Source organism: Felis catus, chromosome X, assembly GCF_018350175.1.
Source record: "Felis catus isolate Fca126 chromosome X, F.catus_Fca126_mat1.0, whole genome shotgun sequence".
Classification (NCBI taxonomy): Eukaryota; Metazoa; Chordata; class Mammalia; order Carnivora; family Felidae; genus Felis; species Felis catus.
The window spans coordinates 34,041,006-34,059,699 of NC_058386.1; the positions used below are offsets into that span (position 1 = coordinate 34,041,006).

At 41.1% G+C, this 18,694-nt stretch overlaps 2 protein-coding genes across 6 annotated transcripts in view; one reads left to right on the plus strand and one right to left on the minus strand.

Moving 5' to 3' along the window:
• The window catches only part of LOC101083747 (ferritin light chain-like), a 67,959-nt gene extending 67,578 nt beyond the window's left edge, over nucleotides 1-381 (minus strand). Inside the window, exon 1 of one of the 2 annotated variants that reach the window (XM_023249429.2) lies at nucleotides 166-381. In XM_023249429.2, the coding sequence (XP_023105197.2) occupies nucleotides 166-324 (159 nt within the window). In that variant the 5' untranslated portion in view covers nucleotides 325-381. The remainder of the gene's footprint in view (nucleotides 1-165) is intronic. The other variant, XM_023249428.2, reaches the window with a different exon arrangement.
• A 73-nt stretch (nucleotides 382-454) lies between these two features.
• The window catches only part of TSPAN7 (tetraspanin 7), a 125,777-nt gene continuing 107,537 nt past the window's right edge, over nucleotides 455-18,694 (plus strand). For all 4 annotated transcript variants that reach the window (XM_004000401.6, XM_045051321.1, XM_045051322.1 and 1 more), the window contains exon 1: nucleotides 455-599. In XM_004000401.6, the coding sequence (XP_004000450.1) occupies nucleotides 519-599 (81 nt within the window). In that variant the 5' untranslated portion in view covers nucleotides 455-518. The remainder of the gene's footprint in view (nucleotides 600-18,694) is intronic.

Sequence of the window (18,694 nt, forward strand, 5' to 3'; positions counted from 1 at the left end):
TTCCAAGGACACGACTACTGGGCCACTTCCATCCGAGAAGGCCTGGTGGGGTGTCTAAATGCAGAAACGTGCCCGCTTTTCGGGGATACCCATAAAGCTCGCGTCGCCAGGTGCACACAGCCCTGCAAATGTAAAAGCCTTACGGTGCATAAAGCAGAAACTTACGTGCCTCGGTGGCCTGGAAGAGATTGTGTTGACCTCCGACCCCGCCCCCAGGCTCTTCCATTCCCTCCCCGCGGCCCTGCCCGGCTCTTCGCCTCGGGGGGCGGGGGGGGGGGGTCTGAGCCTGCGCGGGCTTGCCCGCGCGGGCGGCCTTCTCAGCATGCGCAGTCACTGCCAGCCCAACTCCTTAAACGGGCGCCCCGCGGAATGCGCGCTCACGCACGCGCACGGCCTCATCTGCGCGTGCACGGAGCCTCTCGCGGCACGCGCCCCCGCCCCGCCCCGCCCCGCCTCCTCCCCCCTCCCGCGCGCCCGCCCGCCGCCCGCCGCCGCCGCCGCCGCCGGAGCTCTGTAGTATGGCATCGAGGAGAATGGAGACCAAACCTGTGATAACCTGTCTCAAAACCCTCCTCATCATCTACTCCTTCGTCTTCTGGGTGAGTGGCCACGCCAGGCGGGTGGCCGGGCCTCCGGCCGTCCATCCTTATAGTGATGCTCGGAGAAAGGAAGAGGGGTGAAAAAACCCAAACCAAAAATCTAATCTCGGTCCCCTGCTTAAGGAAATAGGTTCAGGGGGCTGGGTTGGGGTTGCAGGATGTCGGGGAGCAAGCTTGGGGCTGCTGGGACCCTGGACCCCGCCCGGCGCGGGCTGCAAGGGGCTGCGTGGTGGCGGTGACTGCAGGTTGTCGATCTTTCCAAATTTGTTTTAATGCGCTGATTTATTTTTTAAGCTCGCGGGATAGAGTCAGCCTCTAGGGAAAGTTGCGGCTTTATTCCTCTATTTTCCTCTCTGGACACCCCTCCCCGGCCTCCCTTACGATCCTGTTCGCGGTGTCTCTGGGAGCTAACCTGGCTGGGAGAGGGCGCGGGAGTACTGGGTTTGATCCCAGATTCCCGGTTATTCCCAGCCCCGCGGGGCTGCGGGAGGGAGGCGCCAGGAGTCCTGTGCCTGCCTAGCTGGGCAAGGGCGACCAGGGCCCCCCAAACGCACTGATGGGGAGAGGGCGCTGCAGTCGCACGGAGACGCACTGACCTGAGAGGGTCTTACATAAACTAGGGGCATCTTTAAGCTTTCTCAGAGACCCAGGAGGTGGGTCTTATGACCCTTTTCCCACTCCCCTCCACCCCTCCACTCTTCATCTGGTCTTTCGGTCATTGCGTGTACCCAAGCCGCAGAGTCCTGGGGGAGGACCCCTGCCACTTGGTGACAGCAGTAGCGCCCCAACTCTACTCCCCACCTAACCGGTGCTGCTCCCAGTCCTTGAAGCTCAATGCAGAAGGATGACGTCAGCCCCTCAGCTGAGGCCTCGGGGGGCTGCGTGGTGCACCTCGCGGAGGGATGCGCCCTTCTGCGCGCGGGGGTAGGTGGAGGAGGAGGGGGGGCTCAAGGCTTGTGCCTTACCTCATCCTGTTTGGCAATTCGTGGGATCAGTGCAGGGCTGACACTGCAGTGATTCACTTGGAGGGGTGGGTGGTACCTAAAGACCGTTCCCTGTTGTTTCTCTTTCCATGTAGAAACCCCCTCCCTCCCCAAGTTCTGCATTTCCACACCAAGCCACAGCCACTCTGCAGGAGAATGAATGTCTGTTACCTCCTTCCTCCCACCCCAATAATAATTTGGGTCATTTCACCTTCCCAGGCAGTCATTTTGAAACCTGAGGCTCTGTAGAAAAAGCTAATCCCGCCTTTGGTCGTTTTTCTCCGTGTCACCCCCCACCCCAATTAGCCCTCATTCTGGTTTGAAACTGGGCACAGTACCGTATGAGACTCGGGTTGACGGTGAGGCAAGCTGTTTGTAATGACCAAGGCAGGAGCTGAGATTTATTAAGGATGAAAAAAAAATCTCTACTGTGCCCCCCCCCCCCCCCCCCCCGCTGGCATTTCCTTGTCACTGGCATTGGTGATGCTTCAGATCCAAGAAACTGTGGACTTTAGGGACCGGACATTCCAAGAGATCTGCAGTAAGATAGGATAGATTAACTGGTATATCACACAAGGCAGACACAGAAACGGACTTTATTTGGACTGAAAACGACACAGGTTGAAAATTTAGCCGAAACTTTCCAGTAGCCATTCCTGGGAACTGGTTTAGCCTTTTATTTATTTCCTTAAATCTCTGTGTTTGGCACTTTAGTATTTACTTGACTTCCTATTTGTTACTGGAGTAAATCATATGGGTGATTATTTTGAGCTCCCTGAAAAATAAGATTTACAGTATATAGGGAGTGTTCTTCGGCATCACTGCAGGCTGGTACAGAAGGGAGTCTTCTAGATTGAGGCTTTTCATATGATCTCTTTAACTCTTCTTGCTTACCTCCCGCTCCCACCCCATGCATATAATTACTTAATGCTCCCTAATAAATCGTAAACAAGCACTGTATTTTATGTCCCCTGACGTTCGTGATACCTGCGTTTTAAGTTTTTTATAATCTCAAATAAAATGTTTACCTGGAGCATTTTCAGTAGTTTAAATAGCATTCAGTAATCATTTCACAACCAAAAGAATGAGATCTCTCCAGATTCAAGAGTATTTTAAATAAGACATTGTCGTTAATAAAGTGTTGTTCAAATGTCATGTTTCCATTGTACTTTAAATGCTGGTTGTTGTTTTTTTATAAAACACCTTATTGAAATGTAATTCAGATACTATATAATTTACTTTTTTAAGAATGTACAATCCAGTGGTTTTTAGTATATTCACAGATAAGTGCAACCATCAGCCCGGTCAGTTTTAGAACATTTTCATCATTTTTAAAGAAACTCCATACGTTTAGCTATTCTCCTCCTCCCCCTCCCCTCCCCAAGTAATCACTAATCTAATTTCTGTCTCTAGATTTCCCTATTCTGGACATTTTATATAAATGAAATCATATAGTATGTGGTCTTTGGTGATTGGTTTCTTTCATTTAACGTAACGTTTTCAAGATTCATCCATGTTCCTTCTTTTTATTGCCAAATAATACTGCATTGTATGACTATATCACATTTTGTTCATCTGTTTGTCCATTAATGGGCATTGGGGTTGTTTCTACCTTTTGGATATTGTGAATAATGATGCTATAAATGTTCACATACAAATGTTTGTGTGAACATATATTTTCAATTCTGTTTCCTGGGAATTGCTGGGTCATGTAGTAACTCTATGTTTAATTGTTTGAAGAACTGCCAGACTGTTTTCCAAAGTGACTGCACCATTTCATATCCCACCCCCCACCCCCAGCAGTGTTGGGGGGTTCTGGTTTCTCCACGCCCTTGCCAACATTTGTTATTATCTGACTTTGTGATTCTAGCCATTTTAGTAAGTATCTCATTGTGGTTTTGAGTTGAATTTCACTGATGAGTAATGATGTTGAGCATCTTTTTATGTGCTTCTTGGTCATTTGTATATCTTCCTTGAAATGTCTATTCATATCCTTTGCCCATTTTTTATTTGGGTTATTCATTTATTATTGAGTTGCAAGTGTCCTTTACTTTTTGATTCAAGTCTCTTATCAGATATACCATATGCACATATTTTCTCCTATTCTGCGGACTTCCTTTTCACTTCCTTGATGGTGTCCTTTGAAGTACAAAAGTTTTTATTTTGACAAAGTCTAGCTTACCTATTTTTCTTTTGTTGCTTGTGTTTTGGGTGTGCTATCTAGGAATACTTTGCCAAATTCAAGATCATGAAGAAAATGCTGTTGATTAGAGTGATTTATCAATTCAGTAAATACAGTTGACAGATTTATATCTAGAACTATGTGTGGCACATTGTAGGTACTCAAATATCTGTCAAAACTTCTGGGATTAGGTTAGGTAATTAACTAAAAAGATGACCTTAGTTCTTTTAAGTGGAAGATGGAGGGAAGATTAGTCAGAATTGTTTCCTTTGTGTTCTTTGTGAATTGCTTTCATGGGACAACCTCTCTTCTCTTCTGTTTAGATTTAGGACCGGAAGACGTTCGAACTTAAAATGATGGTAGACCAGTAACATCAAGAGGTGGATGCACCTGAGTGTATACTAAAGCAGAAATCTAATGTTATGGAAGAGAGATCTTTGTTTTATCTTGTCTCCTCTTCTGTCTACAATCATTCTCCCTTTCTGAGATATTCCTCTAGAGCAATGGTTCTCAACAGGTGACATTTTTGTCCACTCATCTCCTGACATTTGGCAGTGTCTGGAGACCTTTTGGGTTGCAGCTGGGGTTGGAGTGCTATTGGCATCTAGTGGATAGAGGCCACAAGGGCTGCCGAACATCCTATAAAACACAAGACAGACCTCACAACAAAGAATTACCTGGTTCAACGTTAACAGTGCCTGCAACCTCTATACTATTGGACTTTATACAGTAGTAAGTCCTACGAAGAAAAAATAGAGTCTTATGCAAAATTATATTTAGTAGTGTTTGGAACCGCCAAACCAGAGCATGCTCAACACAACCCCAGGTTAGAGGAAAAACAGTCTCTATAGTGCACTGTAATTCTTGTTTGGAGATAAAAGGTAGGTAGTTCTTTATATAATAGTGTCTAAAAGGATAAGATGATTTGTCTTCCAGTAAATGACATCACTTGAATGCTAGGTAAATGGATCATTTATTTTTCCTGGTTTATATGTCTCATTTTCAGATTTATAGAAGAGGAGGAAAAAACACACCTAGGAGTAAGTTATCCTGTGCTTCAAAGACTAGTAAATAGTGCCTGGCACATAATAGGTTTACTCAGGAAGTACTGAATGAATGAATGAATGAATGAATGAAATTTTATTGACTACTCTTAGGCTCATTTATTTATTTCACTTTACCTTAATTTGTATATTAAAGTAATTGGGAGACTTTTCAAAACAGTCTCCTTGGGGCGCCTGGGTGGCGCAGTCGGTTAAGCGTCCGACTTCAGCCAGGTCACGATCTCGCGGTCCGTGAGTTCGAGCCCCGCGTCGGGCTCTGGGCTGATGGCTCAGAGCCTGGAGCCTGTTTCCGATTCTGTGTCTCCCTCTCTGTCTGCCCCGCCCCCGTTCATGCTCTGTCTCTCTCTGTCCCAAAAATAAATAAACGTTGAAAAAAAAAATTAAAAAAAAAAAAAACAGTCTCCTTTCCAGTCTACCTGTGGTGATTTAAATGTGTTCCTGACATTAATACATACAAACATGGCACAGAGGACTTTCTAAAGAATAGCTTATCCTAATGATAGTTCAGTTTTTATATTTTTATGGTCAGCTAGTTTCCCAGACATTTTAGTTATCTAAAATTTTCATTGGAATTTAATGTCTTAAGCTTGAATAAAAAAGGTATCTATTTTGTCCTAATACAAAGCAAAATGTCTCTTCTTCATGACAAATATAATTATTTTCAACAAGTGGGGCAGTTTTTTAAACATGCCACTTATTAGGTAAATTCTGTTTTGACTTATAATTTTTAATGTATTTTAGACACTCATGTGAGTTCTAAATCCACGGCATCTAAATCCACTAAATAATGTGTGAAGAAAAATATCCTTCACTTCATTCCAGTGTATATTAGATTTCTTCGTTAAATATCCAAGGACCTAATTAGCTTATCAGTAATGCTATCAAACTGTCTTATGGAAAAATATGAGTGCTTCTTTTTTTTTTCACTTGATAAGCATCACCAATCTTTTTGGGGGGGAGGATTTAAACTTTTTTTATTTTATTTTCAAGAGAGAGAGTGTACAAGCCAGGGAGGGGGCGGGGGGGGGGGTGGAGAGAGAGAGAGAATGAATGAATCTCAAGCAGGCTCCATGACCAGTGCAGAGCCAGACATGAGGCTTGATCCCACGACCCTGGGATCATGACCTGAGCCAAAATTAAGAGTTGGATGCTCAACGGACTGAGCCACCCACGTGGCCCCCCTTTTTTTGAGAGGAATTAAAAGAATAATGGTCAAAATATTTTTCTTTTTTCTTTTATCATCTAGAAAGTTTAGGTCCTTGGGTTAAATAGAGGATAAAAATATCTTAATGAGAATTCCCTAACATTTTACTAAGTGTTTGAGTTTTGGCACATACTGAAGTTCATACTTACTATTTTGCATGTGTGTGTAATTCAATAAACAGTCATTAAAGGGCTTTTATATGCCAGGTATTTCAATAGAATGTTTACCAACTTTTGCCAGCTGCTGCTTTTAGCGTTTTACCTTCATTTTTAGGTAATGCACTTATTTTACTACTTCTCAACTAGTAGGTGTTATATATTGTCTTCCTACTATGGAAGATGAAGATTAGCTCTCCTACCCCTTTCTCCCACACTCACATCCTTTCTCTGTTGGGATAGACCCCAGTGTATTATTTATCATTATCATATATCATTCTGGTTAGAGCAGGAGCCAGTTACATTAATGTGACTAGGTAAGCCTATTCATAGATGAGCCATTTAGTGTGTATATTATGATTATGTGCACAGCTTTTTGTTTCCTCTGTTAAAAATTGCCTTGTTTTATATCCTTTGCTTGTCCCTCTTCCATGTTTGCTCCTAATTTAGCCCCAGACTCTCCCCCAAGAGCTGTGTATCTTCACTCAGTATGTTCAAATACTTCATGAATCCTATCAGCCCCTATCAGAGACCTTTCTCCTAGAGCATTCTGACCTTTAATCTGGACTAGTGTTCTCTGGCCCTTTGAAACAGCCAACATCATTATAATCTCCCTTTACCATCATCCTGGAAAATCCAGTCTCCTTTTATGTTGGATCCTCAGTTTCCTTTATGTCCTGTGTTTCTTGGTTTGTTCTTTCATTTTGTTGGAGCAAATCATCTAGTAACTTTCTGGAGAAGGATGCATGGGCGGTTAATATTTGAAGTCTTGCAGGTGTGAAAATCTTATTTTTCTCTTGCATTTAATTTGATAGTTTGGCTGAGTATAGAATTCTAGCTTATAAATCATTTACACTCAGAATGTTACTGTCTCCTCTCCTCCTCCCAGTCTTCTTACTCTTTTTACTGTTGAAAAATCAAATGTTAGTCAAATTCTTCTTAAATTCTGCTTTTTCTTCTCTGAAAGCTTTTGTAAATTCTTATTTTTGGTGCTCTGAAATTTCATCAGAATATTTCTTGTTATATATTTATTTTCATTTCTCTCCTGTGCATTCTTTCAATCTGGCAACCAAGGTCCTTCAGTTTGGGGAAATTTTCTTGAATTATCTTTTTGGTTACTTTCATTTTCTCTATTCTCTCTCTCTCTTTGAATGTACCTTTTAGACAGATTCTCTAATTTCTTTCCTCTTTTCTACCTCTTCATTTTTTAAGATTTTATTTTTAAATTATCTCTACATGCAACATGGAGTTCCAAGTCATGACCCCAAGATCAAGAGTCACATGCTCCACTGACTGAGCCAGCCAGGCACCCCTACCTCTTCACCTTTTTGCTCTACCTTCTGGGACATGTCACCTACTTGATCTTGCCTGCTATTGAATTTTTCATTTGATTTATATATTGATTTCTAGGAGCTCCTTTTTGATATCTGATTATTACTTTTCCTATCATCTTACTCTTATTTCGAAAATGTAGTATCTTTTTAAAATCCTTTTGGCAATACTGATGATTTTTTTTTTTAAGTTTGCTTCTTCTGCATGGTTTCCTTCAAACTTCTCTGTTTTCTGGCATATTACAGACTTACCTCAAATTTCTGGCAACCTTTTGCTCTTTGTTCTGTGCGTGTTTAAGAGTAGAACACTAAAAAGCTGATTGGAAGCCCCTACTATATTAAGTGGGAGTTTGTTGATTTTTAAGTTGGGTGATTTGGCTGGACAATTGAGTTTGGAACCAAGGTCAGTATCTTTAGGTCTTTTCCCTTGGCCCGATCAGATTTCCTACAGAAGCATCTTCCAATCATCTCTTTGCATGGAGAAGATTAGGAGGATGGGAATCCAACATGGCGGAGAAGTAGGGGGACCCAAAGTTCCCTTGTCCCTCAAACACAGGAGTGTTGAGGCCAGAGGACTTGGAATTCCAAGAGACCAGGCTGCAGAGCGACAGAGACGTCTCCAGGGGCCCACAGGGACAACCTGGCAGGCCATAGGGTTACTTCAATGAACAAATCAAAGCACACCTGGTGGAGGGTCCAAACCATCACTGCGAGTAGGGTAATAAAGCAACCAGAGTTATAACAACAGAAAGCATGTAACACACTCCAAAAAACACCTGCTAAAGGGCTGGGCCCTGGACAGTGTATGACCTCTCTTTAACATAGTAGTGCTCACAGGTGCAGGACACATAACAAGCCTTTAAAGCACATAAGGGACAGAAAACTAGCCCAAATGACAAAATGGAAGAATTCCCCTCAAAAGAAATTCCAGGAAGGAATGACAGCTGAAGAATTGCTCAAAACAGATATAAACAATATATCTGATCAAGAATTTAGAGTAATAGTCATAAGATTAATCACTGGGCTTGAAAAAAGCATAGAAGACAGCAGAGAATCTATTGCTGCAGAGATCAAGGAACTAAAAAATAGTCATGATGAATTAAATGCTATAAATGAGGTGGATGAAGAAGGTTAGAAATTTGGGTGTCTTCACATGCAGTATATAAAACTTTGTTAAGCCCCTATTTTAAGTATACAATATATGTCCACTGTGCTTTTGTTCCACAGTTCAGAGACCCTCTGTTTCACCCTCCCTGGAAAATGAATCTGAGCCTATGCTGGAATGGGTAAAGGCCAGAGACAGAAGTTGGCAAGGATCTAATTACTTCACAGAAAGCCTTTTTTTTTTTTTTTAACCAGATCCTCCTTATTTTAGCCCCGTTTCATCCCCAGTTCCAGGTGCGCTTGCGTGCAAATATTTTGTTCTTGGCTTTTCTCATAGCTGCCGTAAGATTTGGCTTTTTCTCAGCTTTCAAAATGTCATTGTGGTTGTCTCCTCTTCCATTCTCTTTGTTATTGTGGGTTTTAAAAATCCTTTTAGTGTCACTTCGGTGGAGTTTTGGGAGATCGCCAAGGTAAATGGATGTGTTCAATCCATCATCTTTAACTGAAAGTCCTTTATATTTGTATCTCTTCATTGCATGGTACTAATTAAATACGTAGTTGATTGTGAGTGATCGACTGGAGCATCTAAAATGGCGATAGTTGGGCTGTGCTAGTAGATACTGGTATCTACTTTTCAATTTTTACAAAGCTTTTGGACGTCAAGGGGAGTGTTCTGGGGACTCGAGTTGGATTAAATGGAAATGAAGCTCTGAAGGTTGCTGCTGCTTTTGCTGCTCCTTTCTTCCTGCCAGGTGAAGGCCTTTGTGTCTTCTGACCTAATTCAGACCTTGCTGAATTAATTGAACGTGGAAGCACCAGAGTTCAAAATATGATGTTAAACGGGTTATTGCTCGGCTGTCTTTCTGTTATGACATGATAGCCCTTCATGTTTATTATAGGATTTGTACGTTGTAATCTGAAGAGTCTCTTCTTAATCAACTTCACTCCCCATATGCAGTATGCAGTTAGGATATGTGCCCTACCTTTTATAGCGTTTGGGGAACATTAGTCTTTTCCACTTAGTAGTTGCTTAGAAACTAGCTGAAATTTTGTCCAATTAGAATGAAATAGTTTCCTCAATTTTAATTATAGCTAGAGTTCTTGATGTGACCTTACCATGAGCTATATTACTTATGATTCATGGACTTGTTCAGCATTATATACTGTTTTAAGTAAGCACCTCAGAGGGTGCTGAAAGTTGAAAGTCATCTCTGACTGCGTTTCTTTGTTTAAATGTATTAAGCCCTTGACATGGGTGACTAATGCACTGCTAAACCAATTTGAAACACACTTTAAAAATATATTCTTCTATCTTTTTCTCCTCTGTTCCCATCACAGCAGCTTCTGATTTGGGTTATCTCCTCATGGCAAGCAGATCGTTGGATTACTCTTCTTAAATTTATTTTTTTTGGCTGTTATCCCCCTTGCCATGACAGAAGGCTTTTCATTTTTGGCTCAACATTTTGGCCTCTTTTATATAGATCCCTAATATCCGTCAAGTAAAGGACATAGTGGGGAAAAGATAGGAGAGGGTTTTTCTTCGTTTTCCCTTTTTATTATTTGATCAGTTGTGCAGGAAAGCATGTCAAATAGTTTGGTGGTAGAATTCAGGATCACAGTTCTATTGTGGAAGATTTTCTTTAGTGCTTTCTGGAAGGCACAGTGGGCTTTTTCATCATCTGTTTTAGGAGAAATTACATGCCTTTTACTAGAAGATGCAGTGAGTCAGATACAGATACTAGTTGAACAATCTAGATCAGTGGTTCTCAACCCTGTATGCCCATCAGGATTGCCTAAGGAGACCTGAAATACATGCTTAGGTTCCCACCCTAAGAGATTCTGATTCAGTTGGTCTGGAGTTGGGTAGCACCATTTGGGTCTTTCACATAATCTCCTAGGTGATTCAGCTGTTCAAGTAGGATTGAGAACCATTGATTCCAAGAGAACTCAATATATAATAGCAAGCCTGGTTCATCTCGACTCTCCTGGATCTGGAGGTAGCTAGGGGATATCTAGCTGTTGAGTATCTAGCATTGGCTTATTGATCTGTTCTGCTTTGCTTCAAAGTCTGAAGCTAGGTTTCCAGTGTCTCTTGGTAAATCAAAGCGACCTTGTCCCTCTTGGGAGACCCTGCTAGCCATACCTAACTATAGGAGCGCTTATCAGAATCACTAAGGGACTTTTAAAAACACAGATATGTGGTCCTGTCTCCTGAAGTTTTTATTTTAATGGGTCTACAGATTGGCCTGGTTATGTATTTTTTAAAACCACTCCCAAGGTGATTCTGATTTCTGGGATGTGACTCTAGTCCACGATGCAGTTTGTTATAAATTCTTACCATATGAATGCTTTCCTGTGGTGTGATCTGTGGTACCATAAAGCTAGCTTGAAAAGATTCCACAAGCAAGACATAGCCCAAAGGTCCCCAATTGAACTCTTGGAGTTTGGAGTAGTTTCATTTCCTCGAGGGAATCTATTTCTGTTCACATTTGCACTGAAAAGTTAAGAAGCCCTCTGCCAAGAGATCAGACTATTATCCAATATATACAACAAAAAGTGAAGTAGGAGAGAGAAGTTTATGAGTAAAGTAAATTTCTGATCTCTTATGGGAAGTGTGGTGGTGTTTGGGGGTTGCTCTGGTTACGGAGGCATGAGTGGTTGACCTTGGCCTTGGAACCATTTGGGTGAGACTGTTGTTGATTGACTCCAGAAAATGTGTTCACTGCAGTGTCTGCTGCTGCTTGGTTGGACTCAAAGTGTGTGAGGCTGTCATTGTAACTGGCTTTCAGAAGAATGATCCCTGAAGCAAGTTGAGTTGTCACTGATAATTAGACTGAGGTGAATTGTCATTGATCAAATAGGTTTGAAAGTGGGTACTGGTGGTTGCTAGTTACGATGCCTATTGAATAATCAATTTGCTTCTCCCCAGAAGTATAGAGACTTTTGTTCTCGCCTCAGACTGCCACTTCTTGCTTGGCAATGAAAGGAAGTTGCTTCTGCACTCTAGTTCCCACTCTCCAAACATTGTCATGGTGTTGTACAGAATTCCTGGGTCAGTTAATTGTTCTAATCATTCCACAAAGATTATTTTAAAGTTTATCGTTTCCAGGGATTGTTCCCAGGACTTCCCAAAGGTAGATTCTGTTGCACTGAAAAGGAACCTAAAACTTGATAATGAGTCTGAGTGGTCAATGGTCCTTTCACATCCTCATCATTACTTACGTTCCATTTCTATTTCTGATGAAACTTTTGAGGATTTATTGCTTTGCTCCACTTCTGTTTCATATTCAAAACTGTACCAGTCACTTGGTATTCTTTTAACTATTGCCCTCTGTTGTAGGGGGCTTGAAATCAGTCCTGTGGGAAGCCTTGATTTGGAGAGTTGATGTGTGGCCTTAGGCAAGTCACACAAGTGTTTCTGAGCCTCAGTTTCCTCTTCAGAATTGAGATTTGTGCTTACCCACCTTAGTCAGGTGTTGAAGGCTAAATGACATTCAAGTGCTTTGTAAAGTGTGACACATACACATTTTGCCAACATTATTCCTTATGGTGTAGAGTGTTGCTTTTTTCCTAATATCTTGCACATGGGAGGTATTATGTCAATCTTTGTTAAATGAGTAAATTGATCAGAACTCTCCCAATCCTGAAAATCAAGGATGATTAACTCTTTGGATTTTATAGTTTGTGACTAAGGAGAGCTGGGATTGCAAAAGAGTTTGAATAGGAACCAAAAATATAGTGAGTTTAGGTTGCTGAGTGTAGCTGTCATTGAGATAAGGATATTCTTACATAGGATAAATAAATATAAATCTGTCATTTAAAATTAAACCAAGTATTGATGACTTACCTTATTATTTTTTTAAATAAGCTTTTAATTTTAGAACAGTTTTAAATTTACAGAAAATTGTGGAGATAGTACATAGTTTCCATTTATCGTACAACCAGTTTTTCCTGTTATTAACATCTTATATTAGTATGGTACCTTTGTTACAGTTAGTGAACCAAAATCAATACATTATTAACTAAAGTCCATACCTCATTCAGATTTCCTGAGTTTTAACCTAATATCGAATTTAGGCTACTATATTACATTTAGTAATAATGTGTCCTTAGACTTCTTTTGGTTGTGACGGTTTCTCAGACTTTCCTTGTTTTTGGTGACTTGACAATTTTTGAAGAGTAGGGGTCATATACCTTGTACAGTGGCCCTCAGTTGGGATTTGTCTGATGTCTTTCTCATGGTTACTGGGGTTACGTGTTTTGGGAAAGAAAACCACAGTGGTTAAGTGCTATTTTCATCACATCATATGAAGGGTGCCCACTAATAAGATGACTTATTGCTGTTGATATTGACCATGATTATCTGACTGAGATGGTTTATCAGGTTTCTCACTGTAAAGGTACTCTTTTTCCCCATTTCCATACTGTGTTCTTTGGAAGAAAGTCACTATGCCTAACTCACACTTAAGGATTGTGGAGTTATGCACCACTTCCTTGAGGGCAGGGTATCTATCATTATTTTATTAACAGAGACAATTTCCGTTCAACAAGTGTTAAAACCAACAGTAAATATTTGTTCAAGAAACAGTAAAATATTAAAGACATTTGAGTTAGTTGGGAACTAGACAAGGATTCTTGCTTGCCATTATTATTTATGATTTTGGTTTATCTAGCCACTGCAGTAAAATAAAAACAACTTAATGTTGGATCTTTTCATGGATACAATTGCTGTATACTAAGAAACCCAATAGTTTTTTAGTTTAAAAAAAAGACTAACAGAATTTGGTAAAGTGGTTGGATACAAGATACAAATACAAAAATTAGGGGCACCTGGGTGGCTCCATCAGTTACGCGTCTGACTTCAGCTCAGGTCATGATCTCACGGTTCATGAGTTCAAGCCCTACATTGGGCTCACTGCTGTCGGTGCAGAGCTTACTGAAGATCCTGTCCCCTTCTCTTTCTGCCCCTCCTCCACTTGTGCTCTCTGTCTCTCTCAAAATAAATAAACTTTTTAAAAAATACAAAAATTACTTGCTTTTCATTATTTTAACATAAGCCTTAGAAAAGGAGAGGGAGGAAAAACGTCTGGTCTTAGTAGCAACAGATATCATAACTACTTTAGAATAAAGCTAACAAGAAAGGCAAGGCTCTTTTTTAAAATTTTATTTATGTATTTATTTTTTTAATTTACATCCAAGTTAGTTAGCATACAGTGATAATGATTTCAGGAGTAGATTCCAGTGATTCATCCCCTAGGTATTAACACCCAGTGCTCATCCCAACAAGTGTCTTTCTTAGTGCCCCTTACCCATTTAGCCTGTTCTCCCACCCACAACCCCTCCAGCAACCCTCAGTTTGTTCTCTGTATTTAAGAGTCTCTTATGTTTTATCCCCCTCCTTGTTTTTATATGATTTTTGCTTCCCTTCCCTGATGTTCATCTGTTTTGTGTCTTAAATTCCACATGAGTGAAGTCATGTGATATTTGTCTTTCTCTGACTAGTTTCGCTTAGCATAATACCATCTAGTTCCATCCACGTAGTTGCAAATGGCAAAGTTTCATTCTTTTTGAAGGGCATGGCTATTATATGAAGAAAACTAAGGTTTTACTGAAGGATATACAATGAGATCTGAACAGATTAAAGGACACTGTGTTCTTGAATGGGGAGATTGAATATCATAAAAATACCAATTTTCTAAAAATGTGTTTAGCGCCATTCCAAGGAGAATCCCAATAGGACTCTTTTGAGGGGTAGGGGTGATACTGCTAAAATAATGTTTATGTAGAAGAATAAATGCCTGAAAAATCAAGAGAAATTTTGGGTGAAAAAAGAAGTATGTGCCTTATCGGTTATCAGAATATACTCTTGTGGCAGACATACTACAATATGGCTGCCATGATTCCCACTTCCTGGTATTCATGTCCTTGTGTAATCTCCTCTATTTGGGTATTAGCAGGACACATCACTTGCTTCTAATAGAATACAACAAAGATGTTCAGGCGTATGTGAATACGTGGTCGTGATTATATTAGATAAGACTGTAATGTCTGTCTTCCTGAGACACTCTGTCCCTGGCTGGCCTTGAAGAAGTAAGCTACCCTGTTGTGATCTGCCCTATGCAGAGGGCCACGTGGCAAGGAACTGAGGGCAGCTTTGGCTAATAGCCAGCAAGAAACTGAGATCCCCAGTTTGGTAGCCTGCAAGGAATGGAAACGATGCCAACAATAAAGTGATCTTGGAAGCAGATCCTTCCGCATTTAGGCCTCAGATGAAACTGCAGCCACCTGAAACCTTGACTGAAGCTTTGTGAGACTCTGAAACGGAAGACCCAGCTAAGCTGTGCCCAGACTCCTGACCCTACAGAAACTGTGAGGTAATAATTGTATGCTGTTTTATGCCTCTACATTTGTGGCAATACATAACCAATGAAGCTTTAAAGTCACTAATTGATTCAATATCATATTGGCTGAGAAATAGACAAATAGGTCAGTGGAACAATAGAGAATCCAGAATTAAATTCTAGTGTATGTGGTTTACTATATGAAAAATACATTCATTTTAGTGAGAGATGCTACTAAATGATGCTACTGGATATGTGGAAGAAAATAAAACTGGAGCCCCTACTTAAATAATATTAAAACTTCCAGTTGGTTTAAACGCATAAATGTAAAACTAAAGTCCTGTAAGGAAATGTAGAGATCATATGTACAATATGATCATATGTACAGTCAGACTGCCTTAACCTAGCTGAAGACTCAGAAGAAGCAATCAACAAACAATGTATTTCCTTATCAAATTTTTTAAAATTCTATGGCAAAAGGTACAATAAAGTCAATTAAACAGTTATGGTGAGATAAGAAGCTAGTGTCGGACTATTAGCTAATATACTGCTTTCTTTGTCAGGAAAGTCCTGTTACAAAAAAATGTATTTACATTCTGATGCAAGCTTCTTCTCATTTTGGACTGATAACAGTTTGCTGATCAGTGCTGGCCCACTGACCATACTTTGGGAGTCACTGCTCTAGGGAAGGGATCAGCAAACCATTTCTATAAAGGAACAGATAATCAATATCTTAGGCTTTGTGGGCAATATGGTCCCAGTTGCAACTACTCAGCTTTGCCACTATCATGTGATATCAGCATAGACCAGTGTAGCTAAAGAAGCAAGGCTATATTCAAATAAAACTTTATTTACAAAAAGAGATGGGCAGCCAGAGTTGACCCATGGGCTGTGATTTCCTGATTCATGCTCTAGGGAGTACCAATATAAGAAAGGGATAATCCTTAACCTCGAGAGTCAAAGTTTTATATGGGCCTATAGGAGTTGGAGTGAAGCAAGCCTCAACAATTTTTGGTTTGAAAGACCTAGCAATGCCCTATCCAGTAAAGCAGCCATTTGAGCACATCAAATGTGGATAGTCCAAATTGAGATGTGCTCCAAGTACAAAATACATAAATGTTGAAGATTTAATATGAAAAAAATCTCTCAATTTTTATATTATGTGTTGGAATGATAATATTTTGGACATACTAAGTTAAATAAAACATTATTAAAATTGATTTCACCTGTTTCTTTTTCTTTATTTTTAGAGAGAGCACAAGTGAGGGAGAGGGGGAGAGGGAGGGAGAGAGAGAATCTCAAGCAGGCTCCATACTCAGTGCAGAGCCTGACATGAGGCTCAATCCCATGACCCTGGCATCATGACCTGAGCAAAAATCAAGAGTCGAACACTCAACCAACTGAACCACCCAGGTGCCCTGAGAGAGAGAGAATCTTAAGCAAGCTCCATATTCAGTGCAGAGCCCAATGCAGGGCTCGATCCCACAACTCTGGGATCATGACCTGAGTTGAAATCAAGAGTTGGACGTTCCACCAACTGAGCCACCCAGGCGCCCCATCACCACATCCACTGTGGCTACCAGAAAATTTTAAGTTAGATCTGCAGCTTGCCAGTAGATCTCTATTGGACAGCAATGGCCTAGAAGTACTATAATTTTTTTAAAGTACTAGAAGTTTAAATTAAGTGCTATGGGACCAAGGGAGAGAGTTCATCTAGCTGAGGAATTTGGAAAAGTCATGTGGATGGAATCTACCTTGGAGAATGATGGGATTTTGACAGGTGGTGCTCTGAGAGGATCCTGAAGGCTAATCAGATGGAGGAAGTGGCATAAATAGAAGTTTGTAGACAGCAGAAGGCTTTCTGTGTTTGGGGCAGGAGTGAGTTTAGCTATCATAAGGGACAAAACGTGCTACATTTAGGTAAGTAGGCATAGGCCTTATTGTGGGTTGACTGCACAAGTTAGGGCTTTGGGCCTGTTTTTACCGGTGGGGGTGGAGGGACTAGGCCATAATTTTGAGCAGGGAGTGGTAGTTTTGGAAGCTGTTTACAGGTAGGTCTACTCTAGAAACAGTAAGTTGGTTGGGTTGGAATAAGAAAGGCAAAAGTGGTGAAACCTGTTTAGGAAAGCATAAAGGTCTTATATAGTGTATAATGAGAATGAAGGATAGAGGACAGTGGACAGCCACTTTATGATGTGGCAAGGATATTTGTGAATGAGTGAGAACCCCAGTGTTATGTGCTTGAAGAACCTGAATGATGATGATGGCCTCATGGAAATGCAGACATTAGAAGCTGGTTTGAGATTAATATGATGTGTTCCATTTTACATGTGTTTAGTTGGAGATACCAGTGGATTTAGGAGATAGGCCAGCTCTCAGAAGCTTGCTCACTTGTGTTCTTTGCTGACAGAAGTGGCCTTGCACACTTCTTTACTTTTGGCAATCTCTGTACTTCCTGACCCTTCCCACTGCCCACCATGATCACAGCCCACTGGCCAGGAGAAAGGATCTGACCCTTGGCTATTTGCTTGTTGGCTGGTCAGTGGAACTTAAGATGATAAGGCTTGTGGGATCTAGATGGAGCTGTTCTTTTGGAGGCACTTGAACTCAAGATACAAGAGACATGGCTGGTATAGGGACGGAAGGAGAAAGAAACATAGGGATAAGTATCAGAGAAAGGAAAAACTTCACTGAGTGGGCTCAGTAAACCCCTGGCCACAAGACTGTGCAGGCTCCTGAACAGCCGTGTGGGAGCCCACACGTTTGTCTCTCGCCTGGAAGAATGGCCTTTCATGGTCTGGTGAGGTACGACCAAGGAGGTGTGATTCCTATCCTCCTTATTCTCTCCTTTTTCCTAACAGTTAAGGCTTCTTGGCTAATCAGGAAGAGTGATTAGGTGGATGTTTTGAGTTGTCAAAAAGGTAGGTTTGGAATTAAAAGAGGAGGTTGGTGTGGAAATCAAAATTGAAGAAAGTCTGTTTGTTCACATAAGCATGAGATCATAAACAGGATTCTTTTCAACTGCATGGTAAGCCCAGAGTTCTACATGTAGCTGATGCTAAATTGCTTGCTGGTAGTGGATGTAATAGGTGTAAAAGCGTTCAGCACTAACGGAAGCCCAAGTTTCCAGTAAATCTTGTTTAAGGGTTGAAGGTTCTACTACGGGGTAGAAGCAAGTTATTGGCGCAAGTTACTTATTAATCTTCTTACCATGCAGCTGCTCTATTTGTGACATGAAGCTGGCAGTTGTTTATATCCTTTAGAGATGTTTTGAGAACAAACAAGTAACTGCTTTGTATGTTGTATTTTTCGTAAGACAGTCCTGGTCTACAGAGGTAGCTAGCCTGACAGTTTTTGTTTGTTTGTTTGTTTTAATTTTTTTTTTTTGTTTTTAACGTTTATTTATTTTTCAGACAGAGAGAGACAGAGCATGAATGGGGGAGGGTCAGAGAGAGAGGGATACACAGAATTTGAAACAGGTTCCAGGCTCTGAGCGGTCAGCACAGAGCCCGATGCGGGGCTCGAACTCACAGACCATGAGATCATGACCTGAGCCGAAGTCGGACGCTTAACCAACTGAGCCACCCAGGTGCCCCGAACCTGACAGTTTTTATAAATGGCTTAGAACAGGTAGCTCTGAATGGTGGCTCAACGAGTGGTTTGGAGGGCTTTGATTTGGTCTAGATGACAAATAGAGGTGAAATGCACTTCTCCACGTCGTTGGAAACTCA